Below are 25,210 nucleotides of genomic sequence, written 5' to 3'. Positions count from 1 at the left end.
GCCTTTGAGCCATGCCAGGGAGCAGACCCTGAGAATTCCAAAACCCAGGCTGAAGTTAATGAGTCAGTTGACAGAGATTAGGGACTGCTTGCCCAGGACACCTTCCCAGGCCCTCTGAGCAGATCTGATTGCAGTCAAATTTGGTCCAATTCAGCGACTTAAATGAAGCAACATAAAATGTCCAGTAAGTGAAGGCAGGTGCATAATTAATTGCAACCCTTGAACTTAGAGGAATGCTGAAGTAAGCAGAATAACCAGAGGTCTTGGTTGTATTGATGTTCAGAAGGAAGAAAGAAAGAAACCTCTTGACCTGAGAGAACAGAGAGTGGATGTCAGCTCAGACGGGCTCTTTAGGAAAAAGGGAAAATGGAAGAAACTGTATAACAGACATTAAAAACATGATCAATTCATTAGAGATGTAAATTTCTCAATTATGTGAACCTTTTGGGAAATAGTTTTTTGTGATAGAAAATCTCAAAGCATTTAGATAAATTGTTTGTAAAAATAACATAAAAACTCACAAGGTATATGTAAATCAATAATTAGATGGAAATGTATAGCTTATGTGTACATGTTAGAGAAATATCAAATATTAATGTGCCAAATATACAGATCAATAAATTATAACCAGAGTAACAAAGTGAGATAGAAGAAAATGAGAGGAAGAAAATAACAGAAATAAGAACAGAAATTAATGGTATTGAAACCAAAGTAACTTATAGAATAGCCTAAGAATGGTAAAAGCTGGTTTGTTACAATAATTAGATTGATCAGCCTTGTGCAGAGGTAAGCATGAACAAAAATGTGGAAAAGCAAGCTATGGTAAGTAAAATAGTGTTGTCGCTGTTACAGGGATAGAAAGTTGGGCTTACAGAATTGAACACAGAGCCCTAGCAGAGACCCATGTGTGTATGAAACAGAAGTAGCACAAGTCGGCAGTGAAGATAAGACTACCCATAGTGATGCTGGGGTGATTGTCTAGATCTCAGAAACTGAGATTTTTACCTTACAGCATACTCAAGAATAAATTCCAGATCAATGAAAGACCCAACTATGAGAAGCAAAATTTAAACATTTTTAAACCATGGAGAATCTGCTTTTGACCCTGGCATAGTTATAGAGTTCTTGACATTAACCACGAAGTGAAATCCATATAGAAAAATAATTTACAAGTCAGATTATATTAAAAGGAAAAGTTTCTGAATGATAAAAGACCTATTAAGCAAAATTTTAAAAAATAAAGCTGAGAAAATATTTATAATTCACATACCTGACAAAAGATTAATATCCAAGATATACTAAGAATTTCTACAAAGCATCAGAGGTAAATATCCAAATACAAAAATGAGCAAAGAATATGAACAGGCAATTCTCAAAGGAACACATGGAAATCACCATTTATACATATTAAAATGTTTCATTTCATTAATATTAAAGCTATATCAGATACATTTCACACTCATCAAATTTCCAAATTAAAATATCTGATAAAGTCAAGTATGGGCCAGAATGTAAGGAAATGGAAACACCTGTGGGTTGAAACCAATGTTGTTGATTATTGCTCTTTTGGAAATCCTTGGTAAATGTGGAAATACATAAACTTCTAGACCCCAGCAGTTCCTCTCTTAGAGATTTAGCACAGAACAAGACGTTTACCATGAGACAGTACACATGTGTTCATGGCAGCATTCTTTATAGTCTGTAAACCTAAAATGATAACTTCTGACAGGTTTATACAGTGGGATACTGTGTGAGTGGTTGACAGACACTAATCAGATCTAGTATCTAGTTGTATGGAAAACATAATGTTCAATGAAGATAAAAACAAAACTGCATAAGTTACCACACGTAGAATACCATTTACATAATTTTTAAAATTCAAAACAAACACGTTTTTATATATTTATGCATACATAAGTGGCAAAAGTCTGCAAATGCAGTGAGGAGGGTACCCCTCAGGCACAGTTAGCTCCGTGTCAGGTAAGTCACACTGGGAGTGGGGAGGTGTTTTTCCCAGTTTCTTAAATTATGCATGAATGCTCAGTCGCTTCAGTCATGTCCAATTCTTTGCAACTCTATAGACTGCAGCCAGCCAGGCTCCTTTCTCCGTGGGATTCTCTAGGCAAGAATACTGGAGTGGGTTGCCATGCCCTCCTCCAGAGGTTCTTCAATTATACTTCTGTCTTTATAATATAATGCAATGAAATGTGACATAATAAATTCATGTGCATTGTTATAAAGTGCTCTATTACATAACAATACCCGATCTCATTAGTCGGTTGTCGCAGTGCTGATTTCTTAAAGATGCAAATTCTCTGACCTCAAACCACTGAAAAATAAAGTCTCACGATTGCATGTATCAGAATGATTTCTCAAAAGACACGATAACCTTAACCAGAAGCAGAAGCTTAGACAAGCTGTCATGTCGCTGCAGCATTTTCTCCGACGGAAGGGAAGGGAGCTAACCACTGTTAGAGTAAGTATCCCTTTTTGGAAATATAATCATGTCGAAAACCTTCTTTAGATTTTTCCCAAACCTGAGTCTCATACATGTTCAAAGATGCCAGCTGAAGGCTGCTGAATGTTCTCTCATCCCACAGCCGTGCCTTTCTGGAATTCCTCTCAAGAACACGTGTGAGAATTCTGACCATGTTTATCCAGCCACCGCGGTACTGGGAGAATGTCTTTGTCTTAAACCCACATCCGTCCTGTTAGTAGCAGCAGCCCATTTGCAGTGTCCTTGGCGTGGAGCGCATGACAAAGGGTCTCTCTCTGCTTTCCTTTGTTTATTAAGGGGACGGCTCTGCTGACTGTAGATCAGAGAAGATGGGAAGATTTGAAGAGTCGACTGAAGATCGCACAGCCTCTTCATCTGCCACCTCGCCCGGGTATCAAAGATGCTCTGATTTTATTCATGTTGGGCACTAGTGCTCACGATTCCCCAGGAGTCTAAGATTTCAATTAAAATAATAATCGCCAGGCCACTAGGCGGTTCTGCATAAGTTAACATAGAAACAGGCTCCAAACTACAGATCTCTCCGTAGGCTATTAAAATCAACCACCCAAAGGCCATGCTTCAGTGCTCTTAGGATAAGCCTTAATGAAAAAATGAATTTTTAAATAAAATATATTTGTGCTTGCCTTTTAAACACGTGAGTGAAATGTATTAAACTGACAGAAATTGAATGATGCGCTTCTCCTTCCAATACAGATGGCTTCATGCACCATCGTTTTAAATATTCAGACCCAGCCGTTCCTGCAAAACACTTTACAAGAGATTGACCTGTAGGAGGAAAAAAAAAAAAATGTAATGGGTTTTAAGATGAGCATTAAAGAAAAATGAAAGGCAAGAATGTAAATGTGACCTATGTCTAAAAGGTCCTTGCCTAAACCTTTCTGTTTCAGATAATGATGGTTTTAGAGCTAAGATGTACGACATAACCCAGCATCCATTTTTTAAGAGGACAATCGCATTACTGGTCCTGGCTCAGTCGGTGTTGCTGTCCGTCAAGGTACTTTATTGCACCCTTAAAGACCCTGGGAGTGAAACTGTTTATTCATTGGTGGGTCCAAGAACACTTCAGGCAGCCATGCCCAGTTGCAGTCTGCGTTTATAAAAATTAAAGTTCGCAGTGGTGTTCAGACGGGAGGGGGGGTGGCGAGTGTTCCCGAGCTGATGGACGCGGACGCAGACCTGCATGCTGTTTCTGTTCCAGTGGGACGTCGAGGACCCCGTGACTGTCCCTCTGGCCACCATGTCGGTCGTCTTCACATTCATCTTCGTTCTGGAGGTACAGTCCTGGGTCAGCAGGAGCCGGGGCCCACAGCGCACCTTCTCAGCAATCTCATCCTTCAGGGGCCCTTCCTTTCTGCTCTGTGTTCCCTGGCTTTTGAAGTCCTTTTGGGGGAAGGGAATGGCATGCTCTCAGACGGTTTCCTTTTTAGGCTGTTTGAGCTTTGCTTGAACAAACACTTCACTTTACATTTCCATTTTTTCTAACGACAAGAATTGCTGACTGCTGTTGTTTGTTGTATCTGAATGTCAGCCTGTCTAGTTAGGTGCGTTCCAATACTTACAGTGAACGGCACAAACCACCATCATTCAGGGACTCAAATTGCAATGTGGTGGCAAACAGAGTTGGCCCAGGCAAGATTATTTGAATACATGGCCCAGATCACGTCAGTTTCCAGTGCAGTCCTCTTTGAAAAATGAGCAGATTTTTTTTTCACCCTGTACCGATTGATGTTTCCCAAAATCTATGGCCTTTTACCTGAGGAAGAAAAATGTCCTGCTATCAGAACTAGTCATAAAAGGAGAAAAGAGTGTGGATAATATAGATTTGCATATATATGTGTGTATTTACATATATATTTGTTGTTGTTATTTAGTCACTAAGTCGTGTCCAACTCTTGCAACCCCATCCACTGTAGCCTGCCAGGCTCCTCTGTCCATGGAATTCCCCAGGCAAGAATACAGGAGTGGGTTGCCTCTTCCTTCTCCAGGGGATCTTCCCAACCCAGGGATGAAAGCTTGGCAGGTGGATACTTTACCACTGAGCCACCAGGGGAACCTGTTTATATATGTATAAACACACACACACACACGTATATACATAGATGCATCAGTAATAAAGACTTCTCTTTGGTTTTTACATCCTTTAAAATGTAATGTGCTTCAAGTTAGTACATTTAAATAAGTGCTGCTGAACACAGCGTCAGCTCACCATCTTCATTCCTTTTCCCCAGGTCACGATGAAGATCATAGCAATGTCACCTGCTGGCTTCTGGCAGAGCAGAAGAAATCGGTACGATCTGCTGGTGACGTCACTGGGTGTTGTCTGGGTGGTCCTTCACTTTGCCCTCCTGGTAAGCACATCACTGAAGTTCATTTTAGTCAGTAATCTCAGTTCAGGTAATCCTGTTTCCAGCCCCATTTCTGTCCAGACCTTGCTTTAGGATGGGATTTCTGTGCTCAGAAAGATACCGAGTGTCCTCAAAACAGGTGTTACCTTCAGCATCAGGGGCTATGCCAGGCCCAGGTGGGCTCTGAGTCACCCAGACTCATTTCCTTACATGACAGATGGTTCAGAGCATTAAAGAGCTGCAAGTCACTATGCCAGGAATTGAGAAGAATGTCATGGGCAAGACAGAGACAGTACCACTGTCAAGAACAGCATAGCCTGGAACTTCAGACCTGTATTCATCAAATGTTACCGGTCGATGAAAATCACAGTTACAGTGAGGGCGATGGGGAGACCTGTGTCCCTGTGATGACACAGGGCAGTGCATTGGCTTCGTCAGAGAGATTCTAGAAGGCATGCCCCAGGGAGTGATGACTGGGTTCAGCCTGTAGGGTGAGGGCAGAACATTCCGGGCAGCTGCCCCTATGATGGGAGAGTTCACAGGGGTCCAAGGGGCCAGGGAACGTGGTACCAGATCTGGTTGGGTGAGAAGGCATCAGACTTGTCATATAGAGTGAAGTAAGTCAGAAAGAGAAAAGCAAACATTGGTTTAAAAAAAATATATATATATATATATATAAAAATATATAAAATCTAGAAAGATGGTACTGATGAACCTACTTTCAGGGCAGGAATAGAGATGCAGAGAATGGACTTAAGGACACAAGCTGGGAAAAGGAGGGGGGGCTGAACTGAGAGAGGAGCACTGACATATATCCACTCCCACGTGTAACACAGCTAGTGGGAAGCTACTGCACAACACGGGGCGCTCAGCCTGGTGCTCTGTGATGACCTAGAGGGATGGGATGCGGGAGGGGAGGGGTACTCAGGAGGGAAGGGATATATGTATCCGAATAGCTGATTAAGGTTATTGTATAGCAGAAGCTAACGCAACAGTGTCAAACAATTATACTCCAATAAATAAAGTTAGTTTAAAAAAAACAAAATGAAAAAAATGTGTCAGACCTCTCAGACCTCGTAGTTCAGGTGAAGGATTGGGCCGTCATCCTGGGAGCCTGGGGTGTCATCACTTCCAGAATGCAAAGAAAGAAGGTATCTACACTAGGCTTTGGGCTCACGCAGCAAGAAGGAGCAGCAAAGTCCATGCTTGTCTCTTTCTCCAGACAAATTGTAGCCAGAAGCTACATGTTCCAAGCAGGATGGTGAGTAAGCGTCCTAATTCCGGGTGTCCCCAGAGAGAATATGTCATACTTGCAAGACCGGCTCGGCCTTCTGCCTGACTGCTCCTGCCCTTCTCTGAGAACCTGTGGTCCTGAAAGAACATTCCTTCTCTGCTCTGTGGTGCAGTGGACTGTTGTGAAGGAAGGTGCAGTCCTTGTTCCCATCCAGAGATGCTCCTGCGCAGACTCATTCATTTCCTTGCTGTTGTTGTTCAGTCGCCAAGTCGTGTCCAACTCTGTGACCCCATGGACTGCGGCTCGCCAGGCTTCCCTGTCCCTCACCGTCTCCCAGAGTTTCTCGAAGTTCACGTCCATTGAATCAGCGATCCATCCAACCGTCTCATCCTCTGTCGCCCTCTTCTCCTGCCTTCAGTCTTTCCCAGCATCAGGGTCTTTTCCAACGAGTTGACTGTTCCCATCAAGTGGCCAAAATATTGGAGCTTCAATTTCATTTCCTTGCCCCTCACCAAGGAACTTCCCTTGCCGGTGACCCACCTGTGATGGGCGTCATTTGACTAAGCAAGGTTCCCCGGGGAATAATCAAGCTTTGACATCAGCTTAACGCCACCACTGTCATTGCGGTTGCAGCCGGTGGGCTGTTTGTTCTCAGATGAAGCTCGCTTTGTCATGGAGCACACAGAGTCATCTCTTGCTGCCAATCACACACTTGAAGGAAGAGCTGGGTGTGTTTCTGAGAGGAAGGGGACTTCTCTGAAATCAGCTTAGACTAACGTGCATGCAGCCGGCTGGTCTCCAGAGGAGACCTTCGGAGAGAAGGAAGCTGGAGCTGACCCCACGGTCTCTTTCTGCACCAGCACCCTCTCCGGTTGGAAGAAGAAGCTGGGATCCCTTTATCTGCTGTCTCCCTCGACTTCTTCCTGTTGCATTGTTATTCCAGGGATTTCCTGCCCCTCCAAGGAGCTGGTCACTATTTTATCAATATGTAAAATAAGTTTTAAAATACAGAGTTCAGCTGAGCAACACGGAGACGAAAGTTCTGATTAAGGTTTGATTTTATAGCTAATACTTATTCATGAGTTTTGGCGGTGACCTTTTCAGCACCTTTTTAAGATAAATTTCTTAAGAGGAATTTTCACATTTTATTAAGCTCATTATTCAGTAGACTTCACAGAAGGCTGAAAATGAAAAATGGGACTGTAACAAGATCTTTTGTGCAAATTACGAGGGGCTCTCCTTTTAAATTGCAGAACGCATACACCTACATGATGGGAGCGTGCGTGATTGTCTTCCGGTTTTTCTCCATCTGCGGGAAGCATGTGAGTACCTTGTGAAGATGCTGTCAAAGGTCACATGTACACCGAAGGAAGGAGAATGACTTGCTGACTGTGGCTGCCCTTCTGGGTCTCCAGGGCTTCAGCTAACAATTCCCAGACACCATAAGTCAAAATGAGCAAATAATGAAATGAATCGGTTGCTTAGTTATCTTGTGATATGTTTCCTGACATTTGTGTTGTTTTATTTATTCTTCTCATTTGCTAAGTGAACTCAGTCATCATTTAAAGATAACATATCAAGCATGAAAGCAAAAACTAATGGTCTTTCTCAATGCTGCTTTATTTTTATCATTTTTATTTTTCATGAAGGTAAGTCATTTTGGAGGTCTTCCCAGGTGGGTCTGGTGGTAAAGAACACACCTGCCAGTGCAGGAGACATGAGAGATGTGGGTTCAATCCCTCGGTCGGGAAGATCCCGGGGAGGAGGGTATGGCAGCCCACTCCAGTATTCTTGCCTGAAGAATCCCATGGACAGAGGAGCCTAGTGGGCTACAGTCCGTAGCATCACAAGGAGGCAGACACGACTGAAGTGACTTAACACACACACAAATCATTTTCAGTGCAAAGAAGGAGAATCTTCAACAAACATTCATGACCCTATGATTCCAGATTTCTTGATATCCTGGTTAATGCTCAACACATTACACATGTATTTTTCATTTTTAAGGCACGGTTTCCTTTTTTGTTACTCACTTTATTTCATATATAGTCCATATTTCCACATAATCAATATCTTTTGTATTTGATGATTATTTGGCATTTTACCACTGTTCAGATTTGTTTTTGTGAATGTCTATTTGTGTAAGAATCCTGGGTCTACTTGCTTTCAGCTGAAAATATATAGAAGGTATCGTAGAGAATCAGTTAGCAAGAGAAGAGAAAAATGGGAGGCTAAAAATATTAGGGTGGAACTTTCATTAATTTGGCAAAAGAGGCTGAAGTTTGAGATACAAGTAGAATTTCTCTTTGTCAAATGGTTTTAATAATGTTCCAATTTAATACCAAATAGCAAGCAGCTTCCAAATACTGTTGTTGTTGTTCAGTTGCTAAGTCGTGTCTGACTCTTTACAACCCCACGGACTGTAGCCCACCAGGCTCCTCTCCACGGGATTTCCTTCTCCAGGGGATCTTCCCGGTTTCTTTCCCACTGAGCAAGCAACTTTCAAATGATACCCTTGTAAATCACTTTTGTGTCAAACTGCTTCCATGGCATGTCCTTCCCAAGATGGCTTGTGAATTGAATATTCCCTGTATCTCTCTCTTTCTTTTTCTCTCTTTCCCCACCCCACCCCCAAATCCTTCATCCCCATTCAGGTAACACTAAAGATGCTTCTCCTAACGGTGGTCGTCAGCATGTATAAAAGCTTCTTTATCATAGTGGGCATGTTCCTATTGCTGCTGTGTTATGCTTTCGCTGGAGTTGTCTTATTTGGTACTGTGAAATATGGAGAAAATATTAACAGGTTGGTGTATATTTATCTTTGTATTCAAATAGTAAGCTTTTTTAGTAATGAAGCCATGAGTAACTATCTGCATGTTTTAAACAAAGATGGGGAAGCAATTATTTGAAAATTAAAACAAAGTAAAATGACCAAATTTTAAATGATGTTTTTCTCATTGAAAACAGTATGCACGCTTACTTTAGAAACTTTAGAAAATTCAGAAATAAAAGAAAACAAAAAAAACCCATAATTCCATCCCCATGCAGAAATAACCACTTCTAATGCCTGGTGAATTCCAGCAGGTTTTCTATCCACATACTGCCAGAAGTGATATATTATTTTTTTTAATTAAACAATTTTGAGATGGCTCTGGGTTTTTTTTTTTCCTTTTTTTAAGACAAACATTGTAAGTTAGGACCCACAGATTATTATTATACATGAAAAGCATTTTTCAAAGATTGTCTTAAATTTCATGGAACCGTATCAGAGTATTTTTTTTGAAGTTCTTACAGAAAAAAAATTAGATGTATTGTGTTGCAGAGACTACTTATTTGATACATGGTGGTTCCATCTTTTATAGCATAATCTTTGTAAAAGAAGGAATCAGTTTTAATTGTCAAAGCTTGCTTTCCCAGTCATGCAAGATGAATGGCAATAAATTGTTGGCGCTGTGCTAGGGTTGAGCTATTGAGACAGCTCTACTTGGAGGCAAGTATAAATAACAAACAAATAAGAGGCCGTAGCCTTTGGAAATGGTAGCTTAGCAACCAAGTTTGCTCCAAAAGCCACCTGTTTTGGTGGTGACAACCCTTCGTACTTCATGACCAACCGTATCACTCATATTGTTTGTTTGTTTGTTTTTCCTTAAATTAGGCATGCAAACTTTTCTTCAGCTGGCAAAGCTATTACTGTACTGTTCCGAATTGTCACAGGAGAAGATTGGAATAAGATTATGCACGACTGTATGGTAAATGTCTCTTCATCGCTAACAATGCCTGGACTTAGAAGCAGATGAAACTCTTTGGTGATGTAATGGCACCGTCATTCTTGTAGTGTCAAGACTGTATACAAAACGCATATCCTGGTGCTTTAATCCATAAAGCTGTGTCCTCTTAAATTACAGTATATACACATACAAGAAAGATAGCCAGTGAACCCAACTCAAGCTATTGCAGTTCCATTCAACAAATTTGCATCATTTGAGCATTGTTCGGTCCCTCCTGTCTTTGACATTCTGGCAGTCAAGTTCAAAGAGGAGAGTCCCGATCTTTGATTTAATTTATTCAACAGATACTCACTAGGCCCCTGTTTCTGTGCTGGCCCCTGTCCTAGGTGCTAGGGCTTCAGCGAGTCCAAGGCATTCTCGAGGAGCTTATATCAGGGGTTCCGAGCAATACTCTTCCTCAGGTATCCTTGCTTCTAGGGACTAAGCCTTCACCATCCTCAGGTCTCAGTTTAAAGCTCAGTTCCTTCAGGAGCCCTGCCCAACACTAAGCCTGCAGTTCTGTGTTCTCCCGGTATTCTGTATTTCTTCGTTGCTGTGTGGTTGCTCACACAACCACAGTGAGTTATCAGCTTGATTGGTTCATTTCATCCCCCTCTGACCCTCCAGACCAACGGACAAAAGAAATTTCTGCAAACCTGGCAATTCAGTGGCCACCACCCCTGTGTGGTTATTGAGCCCCTGAGGTGCGATTAGTGCAACTGAGGAATTGAATTCTCCATTGCATTTTAATTGTATTGACTGTTAATGAACATAACTTTGAATTTAGATAGCCCCATGGAGTGGGGCTGAACCACCCTGGTGGTTCAGATGGTAAAGTAAAGAATCTGCCTCCAATGTGGGAGGACCGAGTTCAATCCCTGGGGTGGGAAGATAGCCTGAAGGAGAAAATGGCAACCCCGTCTAGTAGTATTCTTGCCTGGAGAATCCCCTGGACAGACGAGCCCTGAGGGCTATAGTCCGTGGGGTCACAAAGAGTCGGACACGACTGAGCGACTAACATTTACTGTCACTGATGTGGAGTTGGCAGCTACAGGTGGCCTGCAGGCCTCCAGACTGTTGGCGGCAGGGAGGAGGAGAGGGGCCTGGGGATAAACCAAACCCAGAGGAGGAGTTCAGGAACTTTATGTAAGAGTGAACAGAGACAGAATTTACCAAAGCCAAAATAATACAATGCAGAATCAATTAAATTCTAGATAAAAAAATAAGCAAGCAGAAGGCCGTGGAAATGTAGAAGAAAGACCTAGGTCTCCCTGACAGAAAGAAACTCGGAAGTCTCTGAGAGGTGTGTGAGTTTTATTGGGCCAGTGGAGAATGGGCAAGCTTAGGGATTTCCCTGGTGGCCCAGTGGTTGAGACTTTACCTTCCAATGTAGGAGGTTCGGATTTGATCCCTGGTCGGGGAGCTAAGACTCCACAGGCCCCAAGGCCAAAAAAAAAAAAAAAAACATAAAACAGAAGTAATATTGTAACAGATTCAATAAAGACTTTAAAAATGGTCCACATCAAAAAAAAAAAGAAGAAGGCTTTTGATAACCTGAAATCTTGTGCCATTTAATGACGTCTCATAGGGATGCTCCAAGAATTAGGATTCTGGCTTATCCTTACATAATCTGAATGTGAATTTGCTGTGTAGCACGAATCTTCCTAAATCTTAAGCCATTACTGAAGTCAGAGAATTTTTTAAAATACCTTTTTATCTGACTTTCTGCATTTTGCAGCACAGCGACTACTGACTCTTTGGAGTTAGTGGAGGTGGCAAAAAGTGTCTCTTGGGAGAAACGGCTTCATTTTTGTTGTGCTTCTCAAATGGCAATGAACTTGGGATTCTGCAAGGCCAAAAGCATGGCATAAATGAAATATTCTTTTTGATTTTGGCCGCAGATGGTGTACCCAGTGTATGGGGCTCTGAGAGATCACTTTGAAGTTAATTATATTTTATATTGTTAGGAATACGTTCACAATTACAGTTAGATAAGGGGAATTTATATTCTCCTCTGTTCTCTCCCTGGCCCCTGCCTCTTCCCTGCCGTGGCCCCACAGGTCCAGCCCCCCTTTTGTACTCCCGATGCATTTACATACTGGGCAACAGATTGTGGAAATTATGCCGGGGCACTTATGTATTTCTGTTCATTTTATGTCATCATTGCCTACATCATGCTAAATCTGCTTGTAGGTAAGTGATGCTCGTTGAATATTTTTCAATCTCTTTAAACTCAGGTTGTTAGATAATTATGCACAATTTCCAAGTAATTATCCCGGGTTGCTTGGGGTGGGTGTTTTATGGCATTAATTATAAATTGTTGCCTCTCAGTCCAGAAACTGAAAAGACCTTTGAAAGGCACATAAATGACAGTTGATTGCAATTTCAAGAGTTGTCTATTTATTATGTCCATTAATTTCAAAAGCTCTTCTCATGGGTTCAGTTGAACAAATATCAGAAAAGGCTACCTTTGCAGCCTTGAAATATCACAATTATGTTTTCGAAAGATGTACATTGTCCACCCAGCTGTGGGGCCACCAGAACTCAATCTGATGTTTGAAAAGTGCCCTGGAACTCTCAATGAAGAGTTGAAGCCAGCTGGCGTGAGTAGCTATAGACACAGAATGCATGTTTACGCTCATGACCCTCATGTTTTGGAAAGGCAGGAGCTGGATAAATAGCCCAGTCCAAGTGTAAAACATGCCAACTTGGAAACCGTACTAAAAGTCCTTTAAAAATTTGGCTTATAATGTAGGTGATAAAATTCATTATTTATAATCGATGTTTTACTTTTTGGGAAAAATGACAGATTAGCATAATTGCCTAACATCCTCATTTTTCTTTTCTTTTCTTTTTTTTCTTTAGCCATAATTGTGGAGAATTTCTCCTTGTTTTATTCCACTGAGGAGGACCAGCTTTTAAGTTACAATGATCTTCGCCACTTTCAAATCATATGGAACATGGTGGATGATAAAAGAGAGGTGAGAGAGTCGATTATTGTCTCATGCCCCACCCCAAAGACACTTAATGCCTTATTGCAAACTTTTCAGTGGTTTTGTTGTTGACGGTTGACATGTATTGAATTTGCATAGAACGGCCATTGCTGAATTGCAGAACTCTGCCATTGACAATTTAGAAGGACGTGCTAGGAGGGGAGAGGGACCGAAGAGCTCCCTGTCCTGTTCTTCCCAACCACGAGTGTCCTCTCCTTCCGACATTCGGAAGGTCTTCAAGGAGAGGAACCCAAAGGGAGCTCTAAAGAGGCCAACCTGGGCTCAGGGCAGGATGGGGTGAGGTTCACATCACCATAGTGACCTGTAAGGCAGATTCAAACAGCAATTCTGATTGGAAGTGCAAAGGAGTTATTTAAGTGGTTTCTGAAACTTACCATTTTGGACTTACTATTTGAATGTTTTCATCATAAAGCTTATCCAAGATTTCCTAGAGTGAGTCAGAGCAGCAGCTGCTCTTCCCCAGTCCCCCTCCTCCCCCTCTCCCCTTCTCCTGGCCCCCCCACCCCCCTCCCCTGCCTTCCTGACCCCTTCCCCCTCCTCTCCCCCCCTTCTTCCTTCCTCACCTCCTACCCCTCCCCCTCCTTCCTCCCCTTCCTCCTCTTCCCCCTTCATCCTCGCAAACCCTCAGGCACAGTTCTAGGCACCAGGGACACGACCATGAACATGATGGCAAGGTCCCTGTGCTCGCAGCGCCTCCAGGGAGACAAACTATAAAAAGTGAAACAGTAACAATTGTAATGATGATGTTTATTTCAAGAAGCGATAAACACTTTGAAAAAAGGTGTGACAGGGTTGAGAGTGGCTGGAGCTGGGGGCAGGTGTTTTAGCAGAGTGGTCGTGAAGGCCTGGCTGAGCCGGTCTTATTTGACTTCACATCTGAGGAACGAGGGAAGTTCAGCCACGGGCAGACCTGGGGGGAGATCTGGAAATGGTTTCTGGAAGAATCGACTGCGGACACAGAGGCCAGGGAGCCAGAAGCAGAGCGGACAGGGTTTCCTGGATCAGAGCTGGGGTCTGCAGAGGGGCGCACGGCTTTCCCCAGGCCCTGTGCTCTCTCTCCCCTTGGTGAACCCCCCGCCCCGGGCACTGGTCTGGGGGCGTTTCTTCCAAGATGCTGACCTGGCCTCCATCTCCCCTGGATCTGCTGAGCTCTCCATCACTGCCGCCTGCAGAGGCCTGCCCTCCGTGGACACACACGCAAGTCGGCACACCGCTCACACGTGTGGACGTTAGTAACTGGCAGGAATTCAAGGGCTGCCAGCCTCCCTGCCTCTCGCCCAGTTCTTCCATTCAAAGTCAGAGCCAGGCTGGCACTGCAGGTGTCGTTGCCCCGAAGGGAGTGACCCGTGTTAGGGGCTCAGAGTCTGGATCTGCTGGGAGCTGGGCCTCCTGGATGGGATTGCCCTCATGCTGAAGAGGACCCGGAAAGGAGTGGTCTTTTGGCAGAAGAGCAACTCAGCATCCATAATTAGCCATGCCCAGCATCTGGACTGAGTGAAGAGGAGGATCGTGCCCACGTGGGCCCCCCGTCTTCGACTCCGTGCATCACTGTCCTCTCGGCTCACGTGTTAGAGAAACGTGAGGACGGGCTGAGTCCGTGCGGCAGGCACCGGGAGAGACGTAAAGCAGGAGCCGTGCTGGGGAGGCGGAGGGTGACCTCTGCCCCTCCTGGCTCCTGGGTGCGCGAGGTGGCGGGGATGTCCCTGTCCCCACCCCACCCCCTGGAACCAGAGAAGCTCCCGCAGAAACTCCCAGGAGCCAGCTCTTCATCCTGGTCTCCTGCGGCTGTGCAGACCCGCCCTGCCTCGGGAGGCCAGCAGCTTCCTCGTTCTCGTGCTGGTTTATGGCAGCTTCTGAGGACTAGCTGTGGGCTCTTTGGCTGTGAAAACAGAACGCCAAGCAAATCATGGTGGCCTAAGGATGATTTCCGAATGACAGTGCTCTGTTGCCAGGCTTCCTCGGCGGCTCAGTGGCAAAGAACCCGCCTGCCAGTGTGGGAGACGAGGGTTCAATCCCCTGGGTTGGGAAGAGCCCCTGGAGAAGGAAATGGCAACCCACTCCAGTCTTCTTGCCTGGAGAGTCCCACAGACAGAGGAGACAGGCAGGCTACAGTCCATGCGGTCGCAAGGAGTCCGATGCGACAACCATCAACATGCTCTGCCACCAGCGGGTGATCCACTCCAGTGTTCTTGCCTGGGAAAGAAACACCATGGGCAGAGGAGGCAGGCGGGCTGCAGTCCATGGGGTCGCATGGAATCCTCTGCGACCTAACAGCCATCCCCACGCTGTGTCGCCAGGGGGTGATCCCGACCTTCCGCGTGAAGTTCCTGCTGCGGCTCCTGCGGGGCAGGCTGGAGGTGGACCTGGACAAGGACAAGCTTCTGTTCAAGCACATGTGCTACGAGATGGAGCGGCTACACAGTGGCGGCGACGTCACCTTCCACGACGTGCTCAGGTACGGGCGTGGTGGGGGGGGGGGGGGGGGGGGTGGCGGGGGCGGGGGGCGTGGCTCCCAGCTCCGAGTCTCAGCTGCAGGGGCTGTGAGCCCCCTGCCCCTTCGTTCGCGGGAAGGAAGACATCCAGAAGGCCGGGGACCTGCTCAGTTCCCGGGGCCAAGCTGGGGCTGCAGTCTGATCCGTCTTCTCACCCGTGGGTCCGACCAGAGTCGGCCTGGCCCGCCCAGAGACGGGCGCCCCTGCTTGGTTGACACACCCCATTTCCAGACATTTCCTGAGGACCCCAGATAGGACAGAAGGGCAGACGGAGGCTCAGCCCTTTCTTCTCTCTGAGCGGCTTCTGCGTTATTTGCTAGGATTGCTTTAACAAAATCCCACGCTCTGAGTGGTCTAAGCAGGCCAGTGGATTGTCTGGAGGCTGGAAGTGCATTCAAGGAGTCAGCAGACGGGGTTCTCTCTGAGGCTGGGAGGGAGGATCGGATCCAGGCCTCGCCCGGGGCTGCTGGTGGCGTGCTGGTCGTTGTTGGTGTTTCTTGGCCTGTGGAAGCATCACCCTGATCTCTGCCTTCATCTTCACAGGACGTGCTCCACGTGTGTGTGTCTGTGTGTCTGTCCAGGTGTCCCCTTTGTAAGGACACCAGATCATCTCGGATGAAAGACCCACCCTCCTCCAGCACGACCTCCTCCTAACTAATTACATCTGCAGTGCGTGCGTGTACATGCGCCGTTGCTCCCGTCGTGTCTGACGGGACCCCATGGGCTGCAGCTCACTAGCTCCTCTGTCCGTGGGATTCTCTAGGAAAGAGTACTAGAGTGGGTTGCCATGCCGTCCTCCAGGGGATCTTCCCGACCCAGGGATCGAACCTAGGTCTCCTGCATTGCAGGCAGATTCTTTACTGTCTGAGCCGCCAGGGAAGCCCAATCTGCAGTGACCTATTCCCAAATAAGATCACACTCTGAGGGCCTGGCGTGAGGACTCCAGCATACCTTTTGTTGAGGGAAAACAGTTCAACTCAACAGCTTCTTAAATGGGAGTCCGTGGATAAAATTCAGAGGTCCGTGGTCTTGGAAAGAGAAACAGTTCCATCTTTATTTTCACTAGTCATTGGCTGCAGTGCAGCAGCTCCTTCAGTGATGAATGCAGGCAACAAACCACAGAGGTGTTAACAATACAGTACCTGTATCTTTATCACCAGTAGAATTCACAGACATTTTCATGTCCACTACTGCATGTCTGATATCTTAAAATACCTGTTATGCTTCCCAGTTCTGAGATATAACAGTCATTTCACCTCAGCTAGATGTTATTATTCAATATAATAGTAGAGAAGTTCTGATTTTACTGTATCACCACCTTTTCAAAGAAAATAATCTAAGGACTCAATTTCTATATAATCCATTTCCTGTATAATGTGGATTTCGTACTGCATTCAAAACCTTATGCTAAGAAATGTTGCATCAGCTGCACTGCCAAAGGATCCATGCTCCAGAAAAAGTCAAGAAAACCCTCTACCACCAGTAGCTATGTTCATCGTGTGACAAATACCCAGCCAATTAAATGTTGGGTATTGCGTCACAAATTTCAGGAGCATCCATGCATACAGACATACGTCGTAACTGGAATCTGAAAAATGACCAGAACAGAGGAAGGATCTGGGAGAAGTTCTCAAGTTATCCATTCTACCTCCCCCTCTTCCCTTCTTCTGGGAGCAAGTGAAAAGGCAGGCCAAGATGAGGCAGAAAACACAGATGAGAGCAAAGAGTGCCATCTCTCTCAGAATGTCACCTCATCTTCCTCATAGTGGCAGTTTCAGACTGCAAGTGAGGTGTGTAGACACATCACTGTCCCCACTAATTACCATCCAGTCTCTTTGGATGATATTATGTGTCTGATCAAATGGACCCAGATGAAGCTGATGGAGGCATCCTTTGCCCCTCCTTATCCTTCTCGCCCTGGATATGATCACAAGTGGTCCACAACGATGAGATTCTTGACAAGGCAGGGGAGAGCACTTCTTCCCCAGTGGTGGGAAGAGGCTTAGATAGAGAGTAGGTCATGGAACTGATACCAGGGCTGCATGGGGAAGGCCCCTCAGGCACCTCCACGCTGTGATCTGGGCTGTGTAGATGGATGTGAGCTCACAGCCGGGGGCAGGCAGGGGCTACGCGGGACAGCACCCAACTGCCGGAGGGCTCCGTATCCCCCTTTGGCTGCGAGCCCCTCGGCCTGGACACGTGAGGTGCCTCGTTGCCCAGGCGCCCCCACGCGGCACGTCAGCTGAGTCGCTGTCATCTGTCCGTTGTCTGGGCCTATTGTGCTAAGGGCCGAATGGGAGTGAGCGTTGCACCCTGGCTTTGAGCCCATCTGAAATGAATGAGGAAGGGACTTCCCTGGTGGCCCAGTGACTAAGACTCCTTGCGGTTGGGAACGCGGGTTTGATTCCTGGTTGGGGAACTAGACCCTCAATGCCACAATTAAGAGTCTGCATGCCAGGCTTCCCTGATAGCTCAGTTGGTAAAGAATCCTCCTGCAATGCAGTTCGATTCCTGGGTTGGGAAGATCCGCTGGAGAAGGGATAGGCTATCCACTCCAATATTCTTGGGCTTCCCTGGTGGCTCAGCTGGTCAAGAACCTGCCTGCAATGCGGGAGACCTGGGTTCGATCCCTGGGTTGGGAAGATCCCCTGGAGAAGGGAAAGGATACCCACTCCAGTATTCTGACCTGGAGAATTCCATGGACTGTACAGTCCATGAGGTTGCAAAGAATTGGACACGACTGAGTGACTTTCACTTCACTTCATACCACAACTAAAGACCCCACATGCCATGACCGAGATGGAAGATCCTAAGCGCTGCAGCTAAGACCAGGCACAGCCAAATAAGTAAATAAAAACAGATGTTTAAAAAATATAATAAATGAGAAAGATCTCAGGGAGCAAATGAGATAAATTGAGAGGGAAACGGTAGGGGGCCCGGGGAACGGGATACGTGACCCACAGCCAAGCATATTGACCATCACCAAATTTTTCTGTATATAAACATGATTTTTTTTTAATTTAACATTTTATTTTGTGTTGGAGTGTAGCCAGTTAACAATGCTGTGATAGTTTCAGGTGAATAGTGAAGGAACTCGGGCAGATACAAGTGTATCCCTTCTCCCCCAGACTCCCCTCCCATCCAGGCTGCCACATACCATTAGGGAGTTTGGAATGGACAAGTACATAATGCTTTATTTAAAATGGATAACCAACAAGCATCTACTGTAAGCACAAGGACCATCACCAAATTGACCTGAATGTGAAGAAAGTATAGAGAGAACAGTCTTCCTTCTACAGGGGAAGTTCCAGACTCTTAAGCAGCTGATAATGAAGGTCATAGCCTAGCCTGGATCTTTTGTTTTACTAATGCTGATGGTGTGGTAAGCACCTTGCAGATAGTAGCACACTTCATCCTGTGGAAAGGGAGGTCCATGACTCTCCCCGGCTGATAGATGAGGGTGGAGACAGGGCGGTGACATAATCAGCTGGTCGGGGTGGCAACGGAAACTTACACTGGCTGGATGGAGTCGCCTCCTCTCTGGATTCTGTGATGGCCACGAGCCTGGCCCCCAGGGGCATCAGAGCTCACCACCATGCCCCCCCACAGCATGCTCTCCTACCGGTCAGTGGACATCCGCAAGAGTTTGCAGCTGGAAGAGCTGCTGGCCAGGGAGCAGCTAGAGTACACCATCGAGGAGGAGGTGGCCAAGCAGACCATCCGCATGTGGCTGAAGAAGTGCCTGAAGCGCATCCGAGCCGTGAGCGCGCCAGACCTGCGGGCCTTCCCTTCCTCCTCTCGGAGGAGGCGGCGCGGGTGGGGTGGAAGAGGAGGAGAAAGAAGGAGAGGAGGGGGCATGGAGGAAAGGAGGGGCTGGGGGAGAGGGAGGAGGAAGAAGGGGAGGAGGGGGAGAATCCAAAGGAAAGAGCTTTGGAAAGAGGAGGTGGGAGGGGAAGAGGAGGGAGGGGAGGAGGAAGGAGGGGGGAAGCGAGGAGGGGGGAGGGGAGGAGGGGGGAGGGGAGAAGAGGGGAGGAGGAGGGATTGGGGGAGGAGGAGAAAGAAGGGGAGGAGGGGGGAGGGGAGGAGGGAGAGGATTCAAAAGAAAAAGCTTTAGAAAGAGGAGGAGGAGGGGGAGGGCAGGAGGAGGGGAGGAGGGAGGCAGAGGGTTCAAAGGAAAGGGCTCCCACAGTACCTGGATTAGATCCCTCTGTGATCACCTTATGGACCTTCAACAATGTCACCCAATCCATTCACAGTGATTCAAACCCTAATTCTGGCCCAGAGTCAGCCGTACTCTCTTGAGCAGAGTCTGTAACAAGTTTCCATTGAATCACTTCTTTATAACACAGTATGAATGTTTAAAAAGCAGTTTCAGTTCAGTTCAGTCGCTCAGTCATGTCCTACTCTTTGTGACTCCATGAATCACAGCACGCCAGGCCTCCCTGTCCATCACCAACTCCCGGAGTTTATTCAAACTCATGTCCATAGAGTCGATGATGCCATCCAGCCATCTCATCTTCTGTCGTCCCCTTCTCCTCCTGCCCACAATCCCTCCCAACATCAGGGTCTTTTCCAATGAGTCAGCTCTTCGCATGAGGTGGCCAAAGTATTGGAGTTTCAGCTTCAGCATCAGTCCTTCCAATGAACACCCAGGACTGATCTTCTTTAGGATGGACTGGTTGGATCTCCTTGCAGTCCAAGGGACTCTCAAGAGTCTTCTCCAACACCACAGTTCAAAAGCATCAATTCTTCGGTGCTCAGCTTTCTTCACAGTCCAACTCTCAAATCCATACATGACCACTGGAAAAACCATAGCCTTGACTAGACGGACCTTTGTTGGCAAAGTAATATCTCTGCTTTTTAATATGCTCTCTAGGTTGGTCATAACTCTCCTTCCAAGGAGTAAGTGTCTTTTAATTTCATGGCTATAACCACCATCTGCAGTGATTTTGGAGCCCAAAAAAATAAAGTCTGACACTGTTTCCACTGTTTCCCCATCTATTTTCCAGGAAGTGATGGGACAAGATGCCATGATCTTAGTTTTCTGAATGTTGAGCTTTAAGCCAACTTTTTCACTCTCCTCTTTCACTTTCATCAAGAGGCTTTTTAGTTCCTCTTCACTTTCTGCCATAAGGGTGGTGTCATCTGCATATCTGAGGTTATTGATATTACTCCCGGCAATCTTGATTTCAGCTTGGGCTTCTTCCAGCCCTGCGTTTCTCGTGATGTACTTCGCATATAAGTTAAACAAGCAGGGTGACAATCTGCAGCCTTGACGTACTCCTTTTCCTATTTGGAAACAGTCTGTTGTTCCATGTCCAGTTCTAACCATAAAAAGCAGTTTATGGATATTAAAATATTTACGATCACCTTTTATGAAAGGCAGGTGTTCACAATGCCAACAATCTCTATGTGTTTGAATGACAATTGAATTGACAAAGCTACTTTTAAATTGCCCCTAAAATGCCCAATGTATTGTTGACAGTGTTGTTTGATCTTTAGTTAAAGACCACCTCTCCCCAAAAGTTATGATCTGCTTCCTGAACTATAAGCTTTAAGATTCTCTAATTCATAAATCAATGAATGTATACTGTGTTGATTGTGTTTGCAGTCAGCTTTTCTAATTGGTCATGACTTTTATGAATGCTTTTGACCTATGATTGGAAATGGCAACCCACTCCAGTATTCTTGCCTGGAAAATCCCATGGATGGAGGAGCTTGGCAGGCTACAGTCCATGGGGTTGCAAAGAGTCAGACATGGCTGAGCGACTTCACTTTCACTTTCACACACGGGTTGGGGGGGTGGGGAAATCAAATGAACCAGTAAACGTTTATACAGAACAAATTTTTATACAGAACAAATCTTGTTTCTAAGAACATCAACTGCAAAGCGTGTCTATTGGAGGAGAAAAGGTCCCCAGAGAAAAAGGCCAGTCCAGCCTCCTATAGCAAGGCAGCTGTGACAGATGCCCCCCCCCCCCACTTCTGAGTTCGCTCAGTGTTCCCCACCCCCTGCCCCATCAGCCCTGCTAGGTGAGGGGTCACGTCTGCCCCCCACAGGCCCTGGCAGGGCACGGGCATTGCTGACTCTCTCCCAGAACGTCCTGGCCTCAGTGTGTGCCAGGAAAGGTTGGCCCACTGTGACCAGAGCCAAGCCTAGAACAAAGCAAGGGTTTCTCTCAACCACCCAGGTGTCCTGCTTCTTAGAACTCGGAGGAAAGGAGTGAGCTACGTTGGCTTAGTGAGCATAGAATAAGAAAAGACAGGGAAAAAAATAGAGACTCATGTTAATGATCTAAAAATCCTGTCACACCGTATAATATAGGGAACTGTATTCAATATTGTGAAATAACCTATAAGGAGAAAATACCTGAAAAAGAATGTGTGTATGTGAGTATGCTGCTACATGCTAAGTCGTTTCAGTTGTGTCCAACTCTTTGTGACCCCATGGACTGTAACTTGCCAGGCTCCTCTGTCCTTGGGATTTCCCAGGCAAGAATACTGGAGTGGGTTGTCATTTCCTTCTCCATTATATATATATAAAATGGTATTAGTTGCTCAGTCATATCTGACTCTTTATGACCCCATGGACTGTAGCCCACCAGACTCCTCTGTCCATGGGATTTCGCAGGCAAGAATATTGAAGTGGGTTGCCGTTTTCTCCTCTAGGGGATCTTCCTGACCCAGGAATCAAACCCACCTCTCCTGCATTGCAGGCAGATTCTTTACCATCTGAGCCGCCAGGGATATGGCTGGGCTGTACACCTGAAACTTAGATGATATTATAAATTGACTATATTTCAATTAAAAATTGTTTAAAAAGAAGGAAAAACAATTCTGTTTAAAATAAAACTTACATGGTAGTATCAGTGAACATAAGGATTGTTATGCAGATGAACATTCCAAGCCCTCCTCTAAAGCTGTCTGATACCCATCAGGGAAAAACTCTCATTTGGAAGCTCTTAAGTGGTCACCAGGCTTCCCTGGTGGCTCAGATGGTAAAGTGTCTGCCCACAATGTGGGAGACCCGGGTTCAATCCCTGGGTCGGGAAGATCCCCTGGAGAAGGAAATGGCAACCCACTCCAGTACTCTTGCCTGGGAAATTCCACGGGCGGAGGAGCCTGGTATGCTACAGCCCACGGGGTCGCAAAGAGTCAGACATGACTGAGTGACTTCCCTTTCTTGCTTTCTTTCCTTCTTTCTATTTTTCTTTCAAGTGGTCACCGGGCAGGCAGGTCCTTTGGAGAGAGGAGAAGAGAGGAAGATTTGAATGGTGGGGGTAGGGGATGTTGGGCTGACTTTCCCGTTCCTGAAAGAAGGATCCTGTCTCCATAGAAACAGCAGCAGTCCTGCAGCATCATCATCAGCCTGAAGCAGAGCCAACAGCAGGAGTTGAAGCGGATCCTCAACCCGCCCAGCATTGAGACCACGCAGCCCAGCGAGGACCTGAAGACCAATAGTCAGGACAACAGTGTGCAACCCGAGGTATGGTCAGGGGGCATCTGTCACCCATGAACGTTCACAGAACAGGAGCTGGTGCCATTCACGTAGACATTTCACACAAGTGATGCTACTTCTAATAGGAAGTTAAGTTGATTAAAAAAAAAAAATGACTGCAACATATTGATCCAGTTTATGTTTGTGTCCTTGTCATCCCTGAATTTGTGGAACTTATTTCAAAAGATTCTGATTTATATGGATACAAAAAAAAAAAAAAGGAATGCTCTAAACTTAATAATCCTGTTGATATTTGTCTAAAGAGTTAATATCACATCTGTAAGGGTTTGAGTCCAGCCATAGCCCGTGACTTGGGAGAATACGGTTTGCCTGAAGTTCTGCCCTCAATATTTTCTCTTCCTCACCAAGTCCTAGAATCTTTCAGTCAAGTGAGCAAAAGGTTTGCAATTGGCCTTCCGCCTCCTTAAACAAGCTCATCGAGGATTAGTCCTCCTTTTGTTGGGTATCAGAAGAGCATATGGAAATCGGGGAGGCTTAGCATAAGGACCTTCTGTGTACTGGGGCTCAGCCTAGCTTCATTTCCAGCCTCCATCTGCACGTCCATAAAACAGCTCAGCGTCACCAGCCTCCTGGAGAGCATGTGGGTGAGAAGCAGCTGGCAGAGGGCCCAGGCCTTGTGAGGCTTTCAGTGTGAATCAGGTGGAGCTGGTCCAGCATCGTGATGTGTAGTGACACAGTCAGAGCCGGCGACAGACACTGATGCCTGGGGCTCCGTGGCCGAGCAGGACCTTCCAAGGGGCCTCTTGCGCCACAGCCCTGTTTTGGGTGGATTCACATGTCATTGGCTCTCCCCGACCCCTAGCCAGTAGGAATCATGGGCCACTGAGACTTGAGCCAGGATGGTCAACATGGGGGACAACGTGGGGCATCTACAATGGCCCTGCCACCTGTCTGCCCCGAGGGTGGCCAGCAGTAGTCACCTGTGGGGCTGGCGAAGCAGGGAGGTGATGCTGACTGAGCATTCTGGTTTGGGGTTAAAAAACTCGAAGAGAGGTGAGGACCACAGTGCCGATAGGGAAGGAGAAGATGCTGGTAAGGCAGAGACTGGGTGAGATGCGTGGAGGAAATCCAAGCATTTCTCCTTGACCTCAGTCTTAGTTGATCGAAGTCTCATTCTCCTCTGGGGCTCATCCCAGAGTTTCATCTCCTGAGGATTCATCTGGAAGCTCTAGGCGCTGACCCCCAGGTTGGCAAACATGTGCTGCCCTCAAAGCAGGTCATCCCCGCTACCCCCACTTCTTCCTAGAAGCCCTTCCCTGCTGTCCTGGTGCATGGCAGTGCCCCCAGGAGTAGGGGGCTTGAAGCTGTGGAATGGAGGTATCCAGGAGGGATGCCCAAGAAAAGGGGCCACCTGGAAAGTCAGGCTTTTCATCCTCACAGTGTGCAGTGGTGACTTTGTCAAATTTTCCTTGACTCTTTTGCGCATGTTCGGTCTTCCAGTCCCCCTGGTGTACATGATCAATCCATACTGTTTTCCTCACTTGGCTTTCCCACGGGCTTTCTTCCTTTCTTAAACTGAAATGAGGGGCCAGGCCAGCACACAGAGGAGGGTGGAAGCAAGCACGTGGTGAGGGATAACCGCCTGACTCTCCCCCCACCCCCATCCCTACAGTCGAGCAGCCAGCAGCAACTCCTGAGCCCCACCCTCTCGGACCGGGGAGGGGGTCGCCAGGACGCAGCCGAGGCCGGGAAGCCCCAGCGGAAGTTCGGGCAGTGGCGCCTGCCCTCCGGTAAGTACAGCAAGTCCTTTCTCCAGCGATTGGCTCATCTGAAAGGTGTTTGTTCAGTCGCTCAGTCGTGTCTGACTCTGCGACCCCGTGGACTGCAGCACGTCAGGCTTCCCTGTCCTTCACCATCTCCCGGAGTTTGCTCAAACTCATGTCCATTGAGTTGGTGATGCCATCCAACCATCTCATCCTCTGTTGTCCTCTTCTCCTCCTGCCCTCAATCTTTCCCAGCATCAGGGTCTGAAGGGTATCAGTCCTCTTTGTGTGTTTGGGGTCTTGAATTTCAGAATTTAGGTCAGACTAGGGATCGAACCACTACTGGTGGTCCAGTGGCTCGGATTTCAAGTTTCATTGTAGGGGGCCTGGGTTCAATCCCTAGTCTGAAAGTAAGATCCCAGAAAGTCATGCAGTGTGGCCAAAAACAACAAAAAAGTTATATACAGACAGTGAAATGATGGAAAATGTACTTCCCTCATCAGAAACATTTTCCTCAAAATGGCTTCTCTAAGTAGAACAATGTTAGCCCTTGTTTTCAGCTAATAGAGAAGCCAGCTCCTATTTTTTTTAATAGTTTTATTTATTTATTTATTAGGC

The 25,210-nt window shown here is 46.4% G+C and overlaps 1 protein-coding gene across 4 annotated transcripts in view; it reads left to right on the top strand.

The window, feature by feature from the left end:
- NALCN (sodium leak channel, non-selective) overlaps positions 1 to 25,210 on the top strand; it is a 296,965-nt gene that overhangs the window by 268,826 nt on the left and 2,929 nt on the right. For all 4 annotated transcript variants that reach the window (XM_043892088.1, XM_043892089.1, XM_043892087.1 and 1 more), the window contains 13 exons: positions 2,795 to 2,888; positions 3,406 to 3,512; positions 3,717 to 3,791; positions 4,747 to 4,866; positions 7,351 to 7,419; positions 8,752 to 8,900; positions 9,753 to 9,846; positions 11,925 to 12,057; positions 12,730 to 12,845; positions 15,176 to 15,333; positions 18,980 to 19,130; positions 22,707 to 22,856; positions 24,502 to 24,619. In XM_043892088.1, the coding sequence (XP_043748023.1) occupies positions 2,795 to 2,888; positions 3,406 to 3,512; positions 3,717 to 3,791; positions 4,747 to 4,866; positions 7,351 to 7,419; positions 8,752 to 8,900; positions 9,753 to 9,846; positions 11,925 to 12,057; positions 12,730 to 12,845; positions 15,176 to 15,333; positions 18,980 to 19,130; positions 22,707 to 22,856; positions 24,502 to 24,619 (1,534 nt within the window). The remainder of the gene's footprint in view (positions 1 to 2,794; positions 2,889 to 3,405; positions 3,513 to 3,716; positions 3,792 to 4,746; positions 4,867 to 7,350; positions 7,420 to 8,751; positions 8,901 to 9,752; positions 9,847 to 11,924; positions 12,058 to 12,729; positions 12,846 to 15,175; positions 15,334 to 18,979; positions 19,131 to 22,706; positions 22,857 to 24,501; positions 24,620 to 25,210) is intronic.

The sequence above is a fragment of the Cervus elaphus genome, chromosome 30 (genome assembly GCF_910594005.1).
Source record: "Cervus elaphus chromosome 30, mCerEla1.1, whole genome shotgun sequence".
NCBI lineage: Eukaryota > Metazoa > Chordata > Mammalia > Artiodactyla > Cervidae > Cervus > Cervus elaphus.
The sequence above is the reverse complement of the archived record's forward strand: the minus strand, read 5'-3'. Positions and strand labels throughout refer to the sequence as shown.